The 21,513-nt window shown below is 38.0% G+C and overlaps 1 protein-coding gene across 2 annotated transcripts; it reads left to right on the forward strand.

Annotated features, from left to right (window-relative positions):
• Positions 1-304: 304 nt before the first annotated feature.
• LOC137276666 (zinc finger protein 14-like) lies at positions 305-15,731 on the forward strand. Of its 2 annotated transcripts, XR_010956578.1 has the most exons (8): positions 305-465; positions 723-940; positions 3,982-5,066; positions 5,238-5,537; positions 6,723-6,856; positions 11,449-11,642; positions 14,249-14,818; positions 15,246-15,731. XR_010956578.1 is itself a non-coding variant. In XM_067808283.1 (7 exons), the coding sequence occupies exons 2-7, from the start codon at positions 733-735 to the stop codon at positions 14,743-14,745; spliced, it is 2,418 nt and encodes an 805-aa protein (XP_067664384.1). In that variant the 5' UTR covers positions 305-465; positions 723-732; the 3' UTR covers positions 14,746-15,731. The 2 variants fall into 2 exon arrangements, 1 of the variants encoding a protein (XP_067664384.1); XM_067808283.1 differs by having other exon boundaries at positions 14,249-15,731.
• The last annotated feature ends 5,782 nt before the right edge of the window (positions 15,732-21,513 follow it).

Consider the following 21,513-nt stretch of genomic DNA (forward strand, 5'->3'; position numbering starts at 1 on the left):
TATATAGAGGTAGACTATCCCTGGACTAATTTACACCAGATGCAACACCATATATTTTAGTGGGTGTACGTCTGAAAAAAAAAGCATCTAAATAATTCAATAGTACATATCTTTCATTACATATTGCAATAAAAGCAGTGCAACTGGAAATGAGTTAGTGCAACTAGGTTTTTTATCTGAGGACGCACCTGGAGTAAGTATGTTAACTTTTCTTAAATCAAGCCCTGAGTTTGAGTTCTGGTTGTCGAAACCTGTTCAACACTCATGTTCCACTAACGAAAACAATCCAAGGGAAACAACTCTTGTTGCACTGACGTGATTGACAGCGGCGCACTGCAATCTGGAGGCTCTGCGTTGCTAACACTGCTGCAACGATATATGTCTCTTCACATCGGTGTTGTTGAAATTGTCAAAGAGGGGAGATACTCGAAGACAATACTTCAACTGTGGTTTAACCGTGCCAAGGTATATATGACACATATAATATGAATTCATGGTTCATAGTTACTATGTACATAGCCATACAGCTGGGCCGGGGATGGCGCTAACTGGGGCCCGTCTCCTCACATTTGTATTTGAGAACGCGCTGATAGGGCTGGAAACCAGCATATTGTTATCCAACAGAGTACATCGTATCAGCACCAAGGTTTATGCTAGTGGTGTGATTTGAAAGTTTTGTGAAACAGGGCTCAGAAATTGTAGATATGTCATTTACTCTGCAGGTTGAGAGCAATGGAAGATGAGACATGTCTGAGAGATTCAGAACATTACAACAAGATCGGTGTCCAACTGTATCAGTTCTACAGGCACAAGCTTCATTTTGACACAGTCCTCATGGACAGGGAAGGGAGACATCTCCAAGTCCACAGGCTTATCCTCTTTGCAAGTTCCGAATATTTCCACAATCTTCTCTGGCCTGATCGGGGAAGCCTGCAGTTGGGTAGGCAAATTTCCATATGCCGTTAGAGTGATACCAGGGACCATATAATAGATATATTATATGGTCTCTGGTGATACTAAGTTAATTCCTGGCATGTTATTAAAGAACAGATGTTTGCCCCTTTTTTCAAATATATTTTTGAAATGGCTTTGCATTATGTAGAACCAAGTATGATCCTGAGTGTTAGGTTTTGAATGTGAATGAGTTGCATTTAAAGCTGCTGTGAACTGTATTCCATTTGCATCAATGATTTTCAGCTGAATGTGGCATGATTGCCCATAGGCATCCATGTCTTGGACATTTGAGACTGTATGGCTGTGGAATTTAGCAACATCTTGTGAATAAATGGATTAGAATTGGTGTTCAGCAACCCATGCTATAAATTACAAGATCGCATGGTGAGGCTTGTTGACATGTCATCATATTCCACTTGTGTAAGTCAATGCTCACAATGCTGATCACTGGATTATCTGGTCCAGGCTTGATTATTTACAGACCACCATCATATAGCTAGAATATTGCTGAGTGCAGTGTTAAACAACAAAGAAACAAACTAACCTAATACAGCCTCTACAGCTTCGTATGTTCAGTCACATTCATTAGGGTTTTACCTTACTCTAATAAGTGGAGAGACCAGAAGAGCTCTAAACACATTTTAATAATTTCAAGGTTCCTTCAAGGAGATATGAGGGTCTTGTGAACTTCTGAATTAGTGTGGTGTACTGTACTTAAGATGTAATGATTATGTACAAGCCATACTACAAGTGGCGATCAAAATGTATGTAAAATCACCTAGAAAATGATACCAGCTGAAAGAGCTTGTTTTGGAGACACTACCCATCCCCTTTCAGATGACAAAATCGTAAGGACATAACTTATTCTAAAGTTTTCACTTGTTCATACACGATCCCAAGGGTTCAAACTAGCCACCGAATGGTCACACAAGTGTCAACTCACAATATATTGTACACAGTACCAGCTTGAATATCTGGACACAATGTTTTAGGAAGATTGGATTGAAGATTAGCTGAGATTTAAAAAACAGCGTTGACTAAACACAAATTATGCAATTCTAATCTCTGTTGATTATGACAGAAAGTTATCCAATACTGTACTGAACATTTTTTATATAATATACTTTGAGGGCATACCATTATCCAAGAGGTATCAAATATCAGTTTGTTTTTCATTTTAAGCAGTTTTGTAAAAAATATAATATCCCAGTGTGTTCTGATCTCGTTAACCAAATTACCCACATATGTGAAATGTTGAATGTGAATTTGCTTAAGATTCCTTCAAAATAAAATAGAATCTTTTCAAACATCAGACCCGAGAATACAGTTTGTCTACTTACTTTTTGATCCCCACTTGTCTATTACCAGACCTACAGCGAAACCTGTCCTCTCTGGCATCTGTCTAATCCGTCATACTGTCAAAACTGGCATAAATGTCCTGTCTTTTTACAACAATATTATGATCATTAAAACTTTGTCTAATCCAGGCTTTTACATATTCCAGTACAACTTTCTGGTCCCAACAACCAATTTTAACTGTAATTAACTCTGTCTATACCAGCATGGGTACGAACATTCCAAACAAGGGCCCAATATCCAATACACTACTTAATCCTCTCGGCACGCCAGATAAGTAGGAAGTACATGTAGTAGTTGAGAGGTGAATCAAACACTTGTAGGATTGCTGTAGCTATACTTTATAAACACTACAGTGGGGATTGTGTGAACTGTTTTTAAGTGAGTGACTTGTGTCAGAGAATAAATAAATAGGCACTGGTTTTATTGATTCATCATATATTTCTATGTATTATTTTTTTTCAACATCCAATGTTTACATTTGTGTGTACTGGAGACACATTTCAGCATGGCATGAAACCCTTGTTCCAATATTTAAAGCTTGGTAGCATTCATGTCCCAGTATTTTAAGCTTGGTAGCATTCATGTCCCAGTAACTTAAGCTTGGTAGCATTCATGTCCCAGTATTTTAAGCTTGGTAGCATTCATGTCCCAGTAATTTAAGCTTGGTAGCATTCATGTCCCAGTAATTTAAGCTTGGTAGCATTCATGTCCCAGTATTTTAAGCTTGGTAGCATTCATGTCCCAGTATTTTAAGCTTGGTAGCATTCATGTCCCAGTATCTCAGCTCAATGCATACAGCAGGAATAATCATGACTTGATAATGCCTTATGGAAAGGATTACAATGGTTCATGTACATTTTGGGCTGGAGTCCTGGTCTTCCAGGATTAGAACCCAAACTCTAGGAGAAACACGCTTAATTACAAGCACACAAAATCAGCATCTGAGTCACTATGCTGCCAACTTAGAAGTCAGACTGAGGGTCATTATCACATACTTACAGTGTGTCTGATGATTACATTCTGGCACCGCTCCCATGGCCAAAAGCAAAAAGCGCCTTGCTCAGAGAGTATTGGTTTGAATGCTGAATGGGACTTCCCATCAAAAGAACTACAATCACTGTGCCGAGCTGTAGATGCATCCAAGTTACTTGGTGGAGATTTGTTGGAGTGTTATCCTTTATCCATCTGTATGAACATGTATACAAATCATTCTGTTCGCAATGTCATCTCAATGTTATGGAGGATGAGTTCCATGTCCTGTTTATTTGTAAAAAGTATCATGACCTGAGATTAAAATATCTCCCAAGCCTATCCAGTGTTAATCACTACTCAGAGCAACTCTAGATCTGATCTTGTGTAATGTACTAAATACAAATAATGAGGATGATTTACAATCGCTTCTTTCTTAAAAATGTGTTTTTATTGAGAAATAAATGTAAATAGAACGTTTGCTGTTGTTCTGTCAAACACAAGTGTATTCTAGGCCATGAACCCAAATTAATGAATAAACATCCATCTGTAGGCCATGAAGCCGAAATACTGAATAAAATCCATCTGTGTGTGTGTTTGTCTGTCTGTCTAGCTATCTGTTGGAGTGAATACACTGGAGATTGTCCAGAATGCTAGAATGTGTACTTTATTAAAAGAAGATTGCTGTTTTGGTTTTAGATGTGTCTTATGACATTCTGGAGAAGATGATCGAGTTCCTGTACACTGGTGAACTACAGGTAGCACCACATGAGTGGGAACATATCCTTGCTGTTGCCAAGTCACTCCACATCACTCACCTAGTTCATCTGCTGCAGACCCACCAGCCCCCATGCTACAGCATGTCCACAGGTCAAACTGAGAAGCTGCAGATAAAAGCAGAAATCATTGAAGATCCCTATGAAATGTGTAAGCAGGAAGAACATGTCCAAGGATTTTCTGCCTCGATTGATGTCACAGAGAAAAGTGTGCAGCCACCAAACCTTTCCTCCCAGTCACTCTGTTCCAGTATTACCAACACAATCAAAGAAGATGGTTGCTCATGGCACAGTGGCTCAGGTTATCAGACTTCCGAGGTTAATGGTTTACCTGTGAACTTTGCAGGAGAGTCTCCTGCTCAAAGTGAACCTTTAGAAGGGATGCAGACACTAAAACAATCAAGGAAAAAGTATCAAGGAAGGAAATATGCCAAACCAAAAACAGCTGAATCAAAAAGACATTTTGTAACAGATACAAATATCATTAAGGAAGGATGTGAGAAGTCAGAAAAGATTAATAGTGTTCTTGTGGCTAAGAGAATGTTGATAAAGCAGTTGCATAAGGAAGCTTCAGGATCTGTACATGGCAAGACAAAGTGTTTCATCAGTCCTCGAAAATCTTTGTTTTTTACTGCACGTAACATTATCAAGAAATACAGTTTTATCAAAGTTCAACCATATTTTAACAATATAAGCATGCATAATAAGTCATTTCTTTGTAGGAAATGTCCACATTTCTTTAAATGTTACAGTCAGTGGAAAGCACACAACCTTTCGTTCCATTTGTCTTCAAAAGAGAAACACAATAAAAATCCACTGTTAAAAACGATTAATATGAACACAATGCAAGATTCAAAGTGCTTGAAGTTGGACAAGAGGGATATACCTTCTGTGCACGGAACCTCATCTGCTGCTCCCCTGCAGTGCCCGGAGTGTGGGGATACATATGTGTATAGGGTCAAGTTCAGAAATCACCTGGTAGAAACACACGGGTACACTAATGAACAGGTAGGTATTGTTTGTTTATCCATGCCCAGAGTATTGGAAGTGGTGTTGAATGTGTTATGGTGTTATGAATTAGAAGCTTGGGGTCCTTCCCAAGAGTGCAGTGTGATCATGTCTTAAAAGGTATTTTCTTTGAAAGTGTTGAAGAAATTTTTGGTAAAACTACATTTCCAGCTTTGCAAAATGGAAAACATTTGGACCCGCTGTGGAGTAGAGGGATGCAACTTTGCTGCAGCGAGTGTCAAGGACATGACAAGACACATGAAACTACTCCACCCAGATGTATACTTCGACTGCCCATTGTGCCAACGTCACTTCCGCACACAATTTTCACGCAACAAACACATGCTGTGTATCCACCGGGAACGCAAGAAATACCTCCACACCTGCTGTGTGTGTGGGAAGACGTTTGCACAGAAGACACAGAAGCGGGGACATGAGAAAGTCCAACATGGAATTGACAGTAATGTTAAGGTGAGGTGCAAGAAGAATTGTAGGAAGTGTTGTGGAGTGATGTGTATAGAAATGTTTTTGTGAATGATGAACTGTAGAAATTTGAGTGAGTGAGTGAGTGAGTTTAGTTTTACGCCACACTCGGCAATATTCCAGCCATATGGCGGCGGTCTGTAAATAATCGAGTCTGGACCAGATAATCCATTGAGCAACAACATGAGCATCGATCTGCGCTATAGGGAACCGATGACTTGTGTCAACCAAGTCAGCGAGCCTGACCACCTGATCCGTTAGTCGCCTCTTACAACAAGCATAGTCGCCTTTTATGGCAAGTATGGGTTGCTGAAGGCCTATTCTACCCCGGATCCTTCACGGGTCAGTAGAAATTTGAATTGATGCAGCTGTTGTATATTAATTCAGTTCTGTTGAATTCTCTGTAAGTTCCTTCTCATGATTCATGTCCAAAGTTTTACCCCTGTAGATCAGCTTGCCTGTGCTCTCAGAAAGTTGATTCAGTTCTGTTCTGAGGGTGCTTTCCTTATTTTGACAGAGCTCTTTGCTGTTGCCCTCAATATGTTGTCTCAGCTATCTAATTTTGCCCTCTGCTTGTTGACTCATTTGCCTGCCTCTACTGTCGAATGTTGCCCTCAATGTGTTGACCAAGCTGTCTAATTTTTCCCTCTGTGTGTTGACTCTGCTGTCAAATGTTGCCATCTGTGTGTTTACAGAGCTGTCTGATGTTAGTCTGTTGACTGAGCTGTCTGATGTTGCCCTCAATGTGTTGGCCGAGCTGTCTAATTTTTCCCTCTGTGTGTTGACTCTGCTGTCAGATGTTGCCAGCTGTGTATTGACAGAGCTGTCTGATGTTAGTCTGTTGACCTAGCTGTCTGATGTTGCCCTCAATGTGTTGACTCAGCTGTCTAATTTTTCCCTCTGTGTGTTGATTCAGCTCTGTCTAATGTTGCCCAGTGTGTTGGCTCTGCTCTGTCTGATGTTGCCTGTGTTTTAACCCAGCTCTGTCTGATGTTGCACTCTGCGTGTTGATTGAACTGTCTGATGTTGCCCCTGTGTGTTGACTCAGCTGTCTGATGTTGACCTCTGTGTTGACTCAGTTGTCTGAAGTTGCCCTGTCTGTTGCCTCTGTGTTGACTCAGCTGTCTGATGTTGCCCTGTGTGTATTGACTGAGCTGTGTCTAATGTTGCTAGGTGCATGAATGTCCTGCCAAAGGCTGCAGCTACACCACAGTTGTCAAGTACAACATGCAGCAACACATCAGCAAGCACAGCAAGGAGAAGAACATTGCCTGTCAATACTGTGGTGCCAAGTTCAAGTGTCAACAGTTAGTACCCATAGCTATTTACGCAACTAATATGTTCAGTAATGCAATGATGAGTATGACAGCATTTACATCCCCACTCAAGCAGTCACGAAGCTGTGTGGCTATCTTAAGCACAAGCATCATTGTAAAACCATTTCTAGGTCTTATTTTGGAATTCTTTTATTTGGAGCCTGAACGGAACGGAAACTGCATTGTAGGAAGGGTAACCATGAACACCAGGTGCTGAGCCTGGAGAGTCATGTTGTTATGTACAGGTATCTGAACCGCCACGTGAACCAAGTCCACTTTCAAGGGAAACTGCAGTGTAAGAAAGATAATCCCAACGTCTGAGACGGGTGAATTTTGTGGACCAAGGTCAAAAGATTTTATTGTATTCAAGGCCTCCAGCCCTCATAGAGATGAAATAATGATACGTAATATACAGATAATATGCAATACACATAATGGAGAGACCAAATTGACAGGCATTTGTAAAATTTCGTTTTAGCCTTTTAATTTGTTAAATAGTTCATTTCTTAATCTCATGCTGTATTTGATAAACAGTGACAGGTTTAGAATATCAGCATGATATTGATTGAGGATTGAGGACATTAAGGCTGAGAAAGCTAGAACAGGTGGTTTTGAATGTATTTGCTTCTAAGAATGGAATAAGATGGACAAACTAGCTTAGAGTGGATATCATTTCCAACTGCAGATTTACATACTATAAACAGCCAAATTTTCGTGACCGTTTAATTTTCGCGAACTTCATGTCAGACTTCATGACGCGAGAATAAAAACACATGATAACATAGATATATCATACACTCTATTCAGGTAAGTCAACAACACAAAAACAAAACAGGTGTCAGTGCTCAATCATGTGTCACCGCTGGGCTAATCTGGATTAACATGGTTCAATCACGTTCTATTTTCATTATTCTAACACCTAATTAAAAAGGATTAATTCTGAAATCATTTACATGAATTCGTTGTTAGATCACTTCGCAAATCTGTTTATTTTATAACAGCTCAATGATCACGCAGCTGCATGTCGTGTAAAAACATTCAGAGACGCCCCTGTAACAAGATCACCTTGTGAAAATAAGAAGGTGCGAAAAGGTTTAGTGACCATCACTCGCGAAAATTTAAAGGCGCAGAAATAAGTTTACAGTACATAATGGGCAAATCTCTTGTTCTTAGCTATTGACATTTTCCTGCCTTTGTTTATCATTAAATTTAACAAACTAAGTCTGAATTTGATCAAAGTATTTTTCAAATCTTTAGAAAATAAAACAGACAAATATTTTTCAGGCGGAAGTAAGCTTTTAAATGTCCTGTAACAATGATACCTTGAGCTGTCATGAAGGATAGAACGCCAAACCTGACTTAACGTAGCAGTAGCCTGGTGTATAAATTATGCAAAAAGAGATTCTTATTTCCAATAGTTTGGTTCAACCAGATAAAACCAAAACCATGTGAGAACAAAAGGTGTCTTACATGGGATGCCTGTGTAATTTTACCGATGTTGTCTAAATGTAAAAGCATATCATAAGCCAGTTTGGGAATTCTATTTTCATGCATACCAGTAAGTTTTATCCAGTATTTCAAGCACCTAATCTGAGAATTTATATACAGTGGGTGTTTTCCAAATTCCCCGTAAGTCATACAGTTTGGTGTAGATAATCCAACAGACAAATATCTTTTTCATGCTGAAAGGTGAAGTTTTTCTAAACAGTCATATCTTTGGTAGCCCCCAATATCAGATCCATATGACATTACTGTTTGTATTTGTGAATCAAAGTGTTTTTTAGGTGAAGTAGTCCCAATTTTATATGAAACAGACATGACACTGAATAAGGCTTTCTTTGCTTTCGATATTAAATCTTTTATGCTCTTAGAAATGTTCATTGATGGGTAAACAAGAGACCAAGATATTTATAAAGACTGCTAATGTTCAGATGTATTCCATCTAGTTCCCATTTTTCAGTTATCGATAATTGGCCCACCCCTTCTGAAAATGACAATATTTGTTTTGTCTTAGTTAAACGATAACTTCCATTCTGTTGTTTAACTGTTACAGCTGATTAAGGCGCCAAGAATCACATGACTCGCTGTAGGGGGTGAGGGGTGGTTTTATTCAGAAGTTACATATTGGTAATCGTAGGCCCTGGAATGACATAACATTCTTATTAAAATTTGTACAATACATGATGTTTGGCATAGGCAGCACAAGCAGTTTGCCACAATAAATTCTGTAATCCAACAATTACTCATGTAAGTTATTCAACATAACTGAGCAAGTGAAATAATTACACGATACATTGGTTGTACCTCCAAGGGAAATAATTCATTGACCAGTAATGCAGTTTGCCCAAAAAACTGTTAAACTTAGCGATATGTACACATATATTGACAGGCAATAAAGTTCACAACTATAAAGACATACAGCCAGATAAATATTTGGTAACCCTTCCAGATACTAGAAAGCTGTACATAAAAAAATAGACATATATGGACAAATGAGAATACATCTTACCCATTTGTGGAATAGAGCCTAATATGTGATCTTGATCTGGACCATGTGTTCACATGTGACCTGCCAAGTGCAATCATCATTCATCAATGTGACAACACATTCACTATCACTGACGATTTCCATTTACACAACGCAAAGAAACCCATTGCATGCATGGACACATGGAAAGCTGAGCAAAATGGATGCAGAAACAAATCATTCAGAAATATGAAAATGCTCTCATCTATATCTCTGCTCTCCACTCACAAAACAAACAATAAACCCATTGCACATATATACATCTAGTAAACTGTGAACCATGGTTGTAAAAAATTGAACAATACTTGCAATACTATTTGATTTTACACAAGAGCTATAATACAACATGAACTTTGGACTTATACATATGTTATCAACTTTGTCTAGTTTACAACATTACCATATGTAACAAATTACCAAATAACATTTATAATGTACTTAATTAAATGAAGTTATAAAAAATTCAATGCACTTGAACTTAACATCATGTTAAAGTATCAAACTGACCTGTTTGATGTAAACTGCAGCTGTATGCCTGGGGACCTTGTTCCTTCTTGTTGTACTGTGCTATACTGATGTATTGTTAGATGAGTACCCAGACTGGTGCATAGGAATTATGGGAATTTTTAAATTAACCAATTGGGAGCTATATTTAGGGTCAGGTGATAAACAATATTTCAAAGTGAGACAGTACTCTTGATCTAGCACTTTTCTGAACCACAAATGCAATAGAAACGTTTCAGATGAATAAAATGCATCTGAAATACTTTCCATACCTTACTAAATGTCAATATGATTGACATATGCATAAAACCACAAACTTTAGAACACTACCACCAACCTTCAATATTTTTAGTGACCTTTTTATGACTTATGTAATAATTTTATTCCTATTTTCCTTGTAAAAAATAAAACACTGTAACACCAATTTATATAAGATAGTTATAAAATAGTTCCAAACTGATGTATGAAAAACATGAAAATGTCACTGCTACATAACGTTCCAAAATATTGAGTTGATTTTGTAATCGTACAATAGTGTCTGAAACTAAGATGACATCAGCAGCAAAAAGTATTGTTTCAACCATGTCTGGGAAAGTCTGAATACCGTGTTTCCCATTAACAGCAATATCATAATCCAATTCATTAATGAAAAATGAGAATAACATTGGGCTCAAAGTACATCCTTGTCTTAATCTGACTGGACAATCAAAATAATCTGTAAAATCATCACTAAAGTGCACATATGATTTTATGTCAGGATGGGTTAAAAAATATCTAGTCTGTCCTCATGTCGGGTCAGTTTTCAGATCTTGATGGAGATGTTGATGACTTGTCTGAAGACTAGTTCTGTAATGTTGTAACCTGATGATTCTACTAGGAAAGATTTAACAATCCCAGCTCTTTGTGTGCATAGTGCATGATAGCTTCAAATAAAACAAACCAGTTTTAAGTCTTGACCTGGTGTTTAATTCATATTTGGAGGACAGGCTAGATTTTGGCAGGACTGGTAAAAACTTTGTCCAATCAGTCCTGTGGACAGGCTAGATTTTCTACATCTTTACTACACTGGAAACTGCATTGTTTTAAAGGGTTACCATGAGGATTCATCAAACTATCTGTTGCCTTTGTTGAGTCTCCAATAGCAATTAATCAATGGTAGAACCAAAAAAACTATCAATTCTGTTTAGAAATGTACATACAAAAAATACAGGATGTTTGGGTGCAAACCTGCAGTTTAATTGGGTTAATATTTTAACGGTTGCAATTTTCTTGTCAGTTATTGAAACAGACTGAAATTGCTTCAGCTTGTTTATAAACTATAGATTCATTTTGGAAATGACTTCAAATGAGACAATACATGGAGAAAAGAAACTATTGCAATAGTTGGTTGCAATAGACAATCACTATCACAATAGTATGTTGCAATAGACTATCACTATCACAATAGTATGTTACAATAGACTATCACTATCACAAAAGTTGCTTTCCCCTCAGTAGTCACCACTACCAGGTTTACGATGCTGACTTTATGGTGTCCGGATGTTGTGTGCAGGTATCTGAACCGCCACCTGAACAGTGTCCACCTCTCCCCCAAGTCTGCCACCAGTTTGCTGTGTCAGGTATGTGGCTCGGAGTTCAAGACCAAGGGCACTCTCCAGGTCCACCTGGACATGATGCACTCTGACTGTGAACGCTTCAAGTGTCACAAGTGCCCTTTTGAGAGCAAGAGAAAAATAGACTTAAGCAGTGAGTTAAACCATTACTTATGTAGTCTTGCACATTGGCCCACACATGCATGTTGTACAAATGTGTCACTTCATGTCGTTTGAGTAATTAATCATAGTCATGTCATAAGATTGTTCGTGAAGGATAATTGCAGCTATGATCTCTGTGGAACAGATGTTACATGAAGGAAAGATACCTGTCAGTTGTCTCTGTCAGCAGTCAGGATTGTTCCATTTAACAAATATCATTTCTGCAGATTACCAGAAGTGAGTGAGGTTAATTTGACGCTGTTTTGAGCAATATTTCAGCAATATCACAGTGGGGGACACCAAAAATAGGCTTCATACAGTATACCTATGTGGGAAATCGAACCCGAGTCGTCAGTGTGACGAGTGGAATGCTTTAACCACTAGGCAGCTATAAGCCACCATCTGATATACACCATGTTTGTGTCAGTGTGAGAAGTCTATGAACTTCAAAAGTGTGCAGGTGAAAGCTGTGTAACTTGTTCCTGTGAAAGTAAGGTATTTCTGACATGTATGGACCTATTCGATTATTGCAAAACTGGTTTTGTTTTCTGAAAGTAGTTTCTCCTGTTATAAATGAGTGTCTAGTTTTGAATACATGGTTTCAAAGTGAAAATGGTCTCTAGTTTTGTAAACAAGTGGATCATTACACAATCTGATTTCAAAATGGATACCAAAAACATATCTCAGTTACTATATATATATGGAATGAATTAGGTGACAGCATTGCCAAACGTAATATTTTTTGTCATTTTATCAGAGAATTAATAAATAATAAAGAGATGATATGCTTGTATGTAATTATACAGTTACAAGTAATCATAATATATTCATATATACTCATGGAAAAATTTAAGGGAATGCATGTTTCTTAGGGCAGTTCAAAATTTCTGTTTACTAACTTCAGCGCCGTGTATTATCGTTTTCGCGAAGAGCAGTTCATTCAAACTCACCATAATGCTTTCCATGCACGTGCACTACATGCTCCTAAAATTACATGCACTTAGATTTACACATGACATGTATGTCAATTTTGGTACAGAAATGGGAGGCAATTGGCATGGTTAGTGTTGGAAGCTCATTACGACAGGTTGCAACAACTTTTCACAAGTCTGTTAGCGTGATATCCAGACTTTGGAATCTCTATAGAGTGACTGGTGATGTCAACAACAGGCGTGGTCGGGAACGGAAAGAGAAAACCACCCCACGCGATGACTGGACCCTACGCCTTATTGCTCTGCGAGACAGGTTCAAATCCTGCTCCAAAATCAATACAGAATTCAGGCGAAGAAGTTTGAGTTTGTTCACGTACAGTGTATAATTGTCTTAAATTGGCTTGTCTAAAAAGCCGCCGTCCATTGGTTGGAATCAACATGACAGAGCATCACAAGCACTTTAGACTGCAGTGGGCACGGAACCATGGCGGAAGAACCGTACGTCAATGGAGAAACACCATGTTTAGTGATGAGAGCAGGCACACACTAGACCATAATGACGGTCGAATTCGAGTTCGGAGTCACAGCTTTTTCATGCGTTCCCTTAAATTTTTCCATGAGTATATATACAAATTACATAAAATAGTCATGTTCAATAGACAGGTTTTTTTAATAATATTTTCCTGGTTCACAGAACAATAAATGTATGCTTACCTGTCCTTTACTGTTGCTGACATGTTTGTTGTGAGAGAATGTGAAACAGAAACTGAAACCTGCCTTGAAGATGGATTTCAAAGTTTCAGAACCCAGTTTGGCACAGTTGAATGCAAACTGGTTTAGCATAACCAAATAGTCCCTTTAAGTATTAAAGTTGGTATGATAAATATTTCTGTTTATAATCAGTGAGTTTAATATCCTTTTGGACTCAAGATATATAATTGACCCTTTAAGGTCCGGGGTAGAATAAGCCTTCGGCAACCCATGGTTGCCATAAAAGGCACCTATGCTTATCGTAAGAGGCAACTAACGGGATCGGGTGGTCAGGCTCGCTGACTTGCTTGACACATGTCATCGGTTCCCAATTGTGCAGATTAATGCTCATGCTACTGATGACTGGATTGTACGGTCCAGACTTGATTATTTACAGACCGCTGCCATATAGCTGGAATATTGCTGAGTGTGGCATAAAACTAAACTCACCATAGAGTGTAATCACTTGACTACTATCTCAGTGGCATATGAGACCTGCTTTGTATGAGTATGACTGGATTGTCCAGATTCGCTTATTTACAGACCGCCACCATATACCTGGAATATTGCTGAGTGTGGCATAAACTAAACTCATTCACTCACTCAAGGTATATAACTGTTACCAAATTCTGTTTCAGGAGCTTGCAAATATGTTTGACAGGTGAAAAAAAAACAACACTGTGTAATTACTTATTGTACTGGGTTTAGTACCTGTATTTCTTTCTGATGTATAGTTATTGATCAAATGCTGGCAAGCACATTAATATTGTGAGTTAATCAGATATGTTGTACATCTGGGGCAGCATGTGAACCAGTAGAAGTTAGAAACAATAAGAATTTATGCACAAGCACACATAGATATACACATGCACAAAATTACAAAATGATTGATTTGGCATATGACTTATGTTCACAGACCATCTGTACCAGATGCATGGTATCAAGGCTGACTTCGAAAAACGTGACATCATTTTCTGTGACCAGTGTCCAGACTACTCAACACTGTCTGCTTCCCGTATGAGACGTCACATTATCACTTCCCACTCTGAACTTCGCCGGTTCGCCTGTCAATACTGTGATAAGACCTACAAAGATGCGAGAGGTCTCCGAACACATCAGTCTTACACTCACACTGAGACTAAGTCCTTCAAGTGTACCGAGTGTGATTACAGTGGGAAGACTGCAAGTAGTTTGACCAAACACCAGAGACATCAGCACCTGTTTAAGGATGTCAAGCCGTATGTTTGTGGCCACTGTCCATATCGATCATCCATTTGTGGCAATACTCGATTACATATCCGTACCAAGCACCCAGGAATGGAGGTGAAGGTTGTCACAGACGAAGACGATCTGGCCAAGATTAAACTTGTAATGGCAGAACAGAAGAAACTCCAGGAGAAGTGCAAACTGTGATTTGTCAATGTGTGATGTTATATGCATTTGTTTGTCATGTTATTTATCTGTACTCATCCTCGATATCTCCAGGGTATACATTACTATACGTCTCCACTATACCCTGGATGAATCTACGTCTCGGCACGAAAATTGTATTACCTCCCTTGGCTGGCTCCGCCTTCTCACAGTAGCCAATCAGCTAAGCCACCGTTACAACTGAATTTTCCAGTGACAGTGAAGATAGCAGTCACAGCTGGGAAGGTTTGTTCAGATTTGGGGGAAATCATACAGACACATTGACAGGTCTGAAATTGAAATATATATACATATATGCAAGAACACCTTTTGCCTCTTTATGAGGACTTGTGCATGGTTAGGCTTGCCAAGTTTAATCAGTTGGATAATTTAAAAAGCGAAAGTGAGTCATGATTGGTTCGCTCAACTTCCCATCGTATAGAGTTGATCGGATAAAAAGCCAGCCAAGGGAGTTAATAAATTTATCGGGTAGATGCATCCAGGGTATAGTGGAGATTCACTGGAACGTATACCCTGGAAATATCAAGGATGAACTGTGCTAGGGCCAGCTGAGAAGCCATAACTCTTTGAAACAGTTTCAAAAATTGATTAAAAGGTTTTAAAAATGTTATGTAGTAAATTTTCATTCATTCGTTTGTTGTAGTTACATGATTAGATTTATAGGCTGGCCTGGAATTACTAGAATTAAATGTCTGTCAAATTGCTAAGTGCTATGGTGTTAAATACAAAACATAAACTGGTTCTTTGTTGCTTGAGATCTGAGTTAGATTGCAGAGATCAAACTTTCTTCACGCACAGTGTATAAATCTCAAAAATGCCAAGTCTCCCAAATTTCTTCAGTTACCTTAGCAGTGTTGTAACACTGTTGTTACAAGTGATAATTGTACGTGCCAAGACCTGTGTATGTGCTTATGAATAATGGTTGTTATCTGATTACATGTATATGAAATAAAAAAATATATTATGTATATTTTGTGTTGTCATGTATGCAGTATCTTCTTTGAATGGTGTGTTGAGAAGCTGGTGAGTCAGATAAGGACAAACTTTATGGATGAACAACTTCTCCATTCAGGTGAAGTGACGTTCGATACAGATTCTTGTATCACTGTCAAGCAAGTATGAAGCAGATAAGACAGGATAATATATAATTAACAAACAACAAGAACTTAATTGGAGAGTACAGTAACAATGTGATGACAAGGGATTACATGTAGAAGACAGTGACAAAAGATTGCATACAGACGCTAATGGGGTGTACTGAGCAGGAGAGTAGGGACCTGTTTACAAACACTTAAGGTTGGTTCATGAGTACATCATATACTGAGGAGATGAAATAACCTTGATCTCTGTTGATCAGGGGTTGATGTGTTTTGATGTGGATGGCTTCTGTTAATTTTCGTTTGGTGAAGTCATATTGGTTGGTTGCCCGTATTGTGTATAGTGTCCAGTTCATTTGGTGACTGGTGTTGGACTGGATGTGTTCTGATAAAGCTGAGTTGTTGTCTGATTTGTTTGTTTGTACCTGGTGCCCTTTCACTCTGGTGTTGATAGGCCTGGATGTTTTGCCAATATATGATTGTCCACAGTTACAGTCAATTTTTGAAAACAACACCCTTGGAATTGACTTTTCTGTGTTTGGACAGGTTACTATCTGTTGGCCCGCAGAAGGTTATTTAGAGTTGGTGAAGTGGAGAAAGTGGTATATATACCGGCTTATTGTTGAAGTATCACAATGAACAACCGTTACAGTCAGATAGTGTAACTCGCAGCGCCAAATGTCACTGACTAAAACAGTCATTTCATGAACTGACTGAAAGTTTCAGTCATTTCATGAAATGACTGATAGCACCGTCTGATTGTAACATATACACCATTTAGAGGCACTTATCTCAGATATATTGTGGTTGTCTGCTCGTGGTTGGTAAATCATTTTTTAGGAGGCCTACCTTCACAATCAGGAGTCATGTACCACCAAGCAACAACACCTGTACTAGCTTCGGCAAAGAACGTGCTCACTCATGATTGGAACATATGACATTTTCATTTCACTTAATTTAATTAAATGGTCAAAAGTGAATCTTACATTGAAGCCATTATACATTGATCTTCGATGCACTTTCTTTTTTCCACGTTCTGAGTGAATGAGTTTAGTTTTACACCGCTTTTAGCAATATTCCAACAACACCACGACGGGGTATATCAGAAATGGGCTTCACACGTTGTACCCACGTGAGGAATCGAACCCCGATCTTCAGTGTGATGAGCGAACATCTTAACCAGTAAACTCTCCAACTACTTCCTCCATCATTGAAGACTCTAAATGAGCCACTGTACGTGCTGTTTGTTTAATGAGGTATTTTCATTTTGAGGACATATTTGATGAAACTGAATACAATCGATATGGTTACCCAGCATTTACTTTCATCTTCCTGAATCAGTTCTGTTATTGCTACATCAACCATTTAATGTGGAACTACAAATGGAAACAAGGACACGCGTCTCCGGACCGGATCGTTTACAAAGGTTTACTAAAACCCAAACAGGATGCCGTTTTTCAGCTGTGTGTGAATCAGAATATCCTGATGTTACATGAAAATAGAAGGATCACACACAAACACTATGCTCAAACATACACGTTACTATATCCTATTTTGTTAGACTGAAAAAACAACAACAAAAAAGCCAATAAAACAGAAATAGAAGGATCACACACAAACACTATGCTCAAACATACACGTTACTATATCCTATTTTGTTAGACTGAAAAAACAACAACAAAAAAGCCAATAAAACAGAAATAGAAGGATCACACACAAACACTATGCTCTAACATACACGTTACCTTACCCTATTTTGTTAGACTAAAATACCAAACAAAAAAACAACAACAACAAAACACACCAAACAAACACCATAGTAGGGCAGATAATAGAAAATCGTTCACTTTGTTATACAAGCAACAGCTCACATGTTCACTTTGGTACACTTAGTGCAAAAATAGCGTTGGCCACTACAACTTCCAAGATGGCCGCCATTTATATTATAGTTTCTTTGTTTCAACTCCTAAAAAGATAACCGGTCTGTGATTTTCAACATATTTGTATCTCAACGTTTTAGTTAAGATATTTTTCACGCATTGTAGCAAATATGAGTGCTTCCCAAAATACAAAATGGCCGCAAAAAAGTTCTGGTAATATTTTTTTGTATTTTGATGTCAAAACGTAACAAATTCAAAAGTAGTCTCAATATTTGACTTTAATCACAACACCTTTAGATTGGATGATGAAACAGTTTCGAAAATATCCATTTTGCTGAAGGAAATGCAAGATGGCAGTCGTATTGTATGATAATCAGATGTTAAATGAGGCATAATACGACAGTTTTCAACCAGGTTTCCACTGTATTGTCTCCTATATGGTTGATAATTTTCATGTTGATTAAACACATAAGTTTAGCTGCGCCAAAAGAAGAGATTGTATATCCAAGGCAAAATTATAAGCAAATTAAGATGGGTGCCATTTTCATTCCACAACTTTGATTTTCAGATCATGATCACTTACTGCAAGAACATGGTTTAGAAGACAATGAGTGTTATAGCTTTCCAAAGGACAAAATTATTGTAAGGAAGTATAGAATTCAAAGTCATTCATAAAATAACTGTTTACCTGGCTCATTTTGTTCATTTATATTTGCCTCTGTAAATGACCAGCGTAAGGATCAAGAGTTACATGTCCAGTACCTGATTTAAATACTGAAATTGAAGGCTTTGTGATTTACGTTTCTCATTTTCTAAGACAAGTTTGAGGGGGTGCCTTTGGAATAAGCTATGCTAGATGCAGCTATAATGTACTTATCACATATATCTTAGAATCTGTATATACTTTAGTTTACTATTAAATCTGATTTTAACACGTCAGCAATTTTACTACCTGGAGATGAGATATCAATGTTTCAGTACATTTTCGGAAAATGTATTGTTTATATCATTTCTTTATTTACATCAAGTGTTACAACAATAACAAAAAACAAATTCGAAAGGAAAAAGGTTGTGTGGGGGATAATGTTATTTAATTTTGTATCTGTTCTACTAAAAATCAAACGCATATCTTAAAATGGTAATATATATCATGCATGTAAGTTTGAGTGATATAGGGCAGTGATAGAGAAAACATTGTTGAACATATATTGTCGAGGACATATATTGTAAAGGAGGGGCGTAACAAATAAGACAACACCGTCTTATGAATGCATCAGAAAATATGTCAATAAAGTAACATCACTATCAATCCAATCTATGAAATAAAATGTTTTATACACCAAATATTTGTTTTTACATATAAGCCGGACATAAAGTGCAAAGCCAGGCCAAGCGTAAGTAACATAATTCATCAAGTCAACTGAGACAGCACAAGAACAAACCATCTAAAGCTCCCCAAAGATTAAAATCAATTAGTTCACTTGCATACATGACCATATGGATGTAATCAATGAACTGCTGGATCCAAAACTACTGAACAAGAACAATCAGTTGTAAAGAAAAGCTAACAATTCACAAAGTACAATACACCATTAAGTGCTAAGAATATACAAACAATTATCCCTCTATCAAACAATCAAACAAGGAATAAAAGATGTCGAGTAGGAAAAGTGCCAATCTAGCCTCCATTAAAACATAGTTCAACAGAGGTCTGTTTGTTTTCACGAACTGGCCAGCAGATGGAGGATAGGCAAGGTATTTCCTCGGTGTGGAATTGTACTGACCATTCTATCCAGGCAAACACCACTCATTGTGCGCCTGCAGTCTCTACATCTAGATTGAGAATGTTGCACAAATATTCGGTCACTGATAGAATTGAATCATTGAGACTGGAGTTGTATCCATTTCATATTCTTGGTTGTTTCTATATCTTTTAGTTGGCAAGAATAACAACTGAAATACATACAGTTTGGTGACACAGTATATTATTTCTGGAACAGCATAATACCAAATGTTATGTCAAGTTTGCTACTGGGCACTTTATAGTTTTCTGCAATATATTTAAATGTCAAAAATATCACATTCTGTCCATCAAGCATGTTCATGTGTTAATAATAATCAAAATGAAAGTGAAGGAATCTTCTTGTTTCTGGATACTCTGCCAGGAAACATCTAAGCCTTTCAAAACAAGATACTCTTATTATCACATCACTCTGACAGTTCATATTCCATATTCATTCCTCAGCCCATCCTCAAAGATCAATCTTCCAGATCACATCCCATCTTCCGAGAACTAAGTTTCAAAACGTGCACCCATCTTCCAACACCAGTTTGACTGATGAGGCCTGATACTCCAGGGCAAATGTTCCAGATCACAACCCATCTTCCAACACCAGTTTGACTGATGAGGCCTGATACTTTAAGGCAAATGTTCCAGATCACAACCCACCTTCCAACACCAGTTTGACTGATCAGGCCTGATACTTTAAGGCAAATGTTCCAGATCACAACCCATCTTCCAACGCCAGTTTGACTGATCAGGCCTGACATATACTAGTATTATAAAGGAGGGGCGTAACAAATGGTATGTACAGAAAGGTCAAAGTCACAGAGCGGTCATTATCTTGTGTGACCGCCATAAGCATTAATGGTTGCCTGACATCCATGGTTGTAACCCATAGATAAAAATTCCGGAGGAACTTTGTCACATTACATTTATGCTTTATTATCTTTACTTAGAAAAACAAAAAGACAAAGACATCAACATGCCCCCTCAAGGAATATGTCTACTAAGTATGACAGAATGTCAATTTTATGGCAGTATATGGCAGAGTGGAAGGAGAGTATTGTAAGGTTTTACAGTTCTGCTATGGAAAAGAACACTACCACCAAATTCTGTCGAGGTCACACTTGTTGTCATGGGAACGCAAAATTATATATCCAGAAATTTAAACCTACCAAATGGCACCACTGTACCACAAGACCTATCTATTTGCAAAGTTTTGTGAAGACATAGTGAACAGTTTTAAAGTTCTGCTCCAGAAAAGAGCACAACCACCAATTTCAGTAAATCTCAAACCTTTAGCCATGGAAACCGAAAAACAAAACAACAAAAAAACACAATGTTCACATACTTCTGTAACACTGAAACGGCACATCTAGGGATCATGTTTCACATGTGTACCAAATTTTGTGAACCTAGCATGTGTACTTTAGGAGATCTGCTCCAGAGAAGATAACAGCTTCAAAGCCACAGCCTTAGTCATGGTTCCATTGAAATCGCAAAAAATGAAATTCACATCTTGGCCTTACCCTCCAAGACACATTTATGGATCATGCTTGATATGTGTACCAAGTTTGATGAGTATAGTTGGGAAGGTCTGCTGCTGCTGACTTCCTCATCATCTGTCATAGTCACAGGCTGTCATGTTTCCATGGAAACCGCAAAAATAAAGTTCATATCTGGGTCTAACCCGCAAAAAGCACATCTAGGGATCATGCCTGACATGTGTACAAAGTTTGGTTAAGCTATCTCGAACAATTTCGGTGATATGCTTCTGACAATGTATGCGGACGAACAGAAGGACGTACGGATCTCGTTTCTATATGCCCCCCGCAACTTTGGTGGGCACATTCTTGAGAAAGTGGAGCTGAACACTTCTTTTTCAAGAGAGTTTCAATGGTCACCCTACCCCCTGGGTCCACCTATGCAATATATTGCGATACACATTGCAGTATATTGTCATCAGTTCATTGTAAATTACTGTCAGTGT

This window comes from Haliotis asinina, chromosome 3 (assembly GCF_037392515.1).
Source record: "Haliotis asinina isolate JCU_RB_2024 chromosome 3, JCU_Hal_asi_v2, whole genome shotgun sequence".
NCBI lineage: Eukaryota > Metazoa > Mollusca > Gastropoda > Lepetellida > Haliotidae > Haliotis > Haliotis asinina.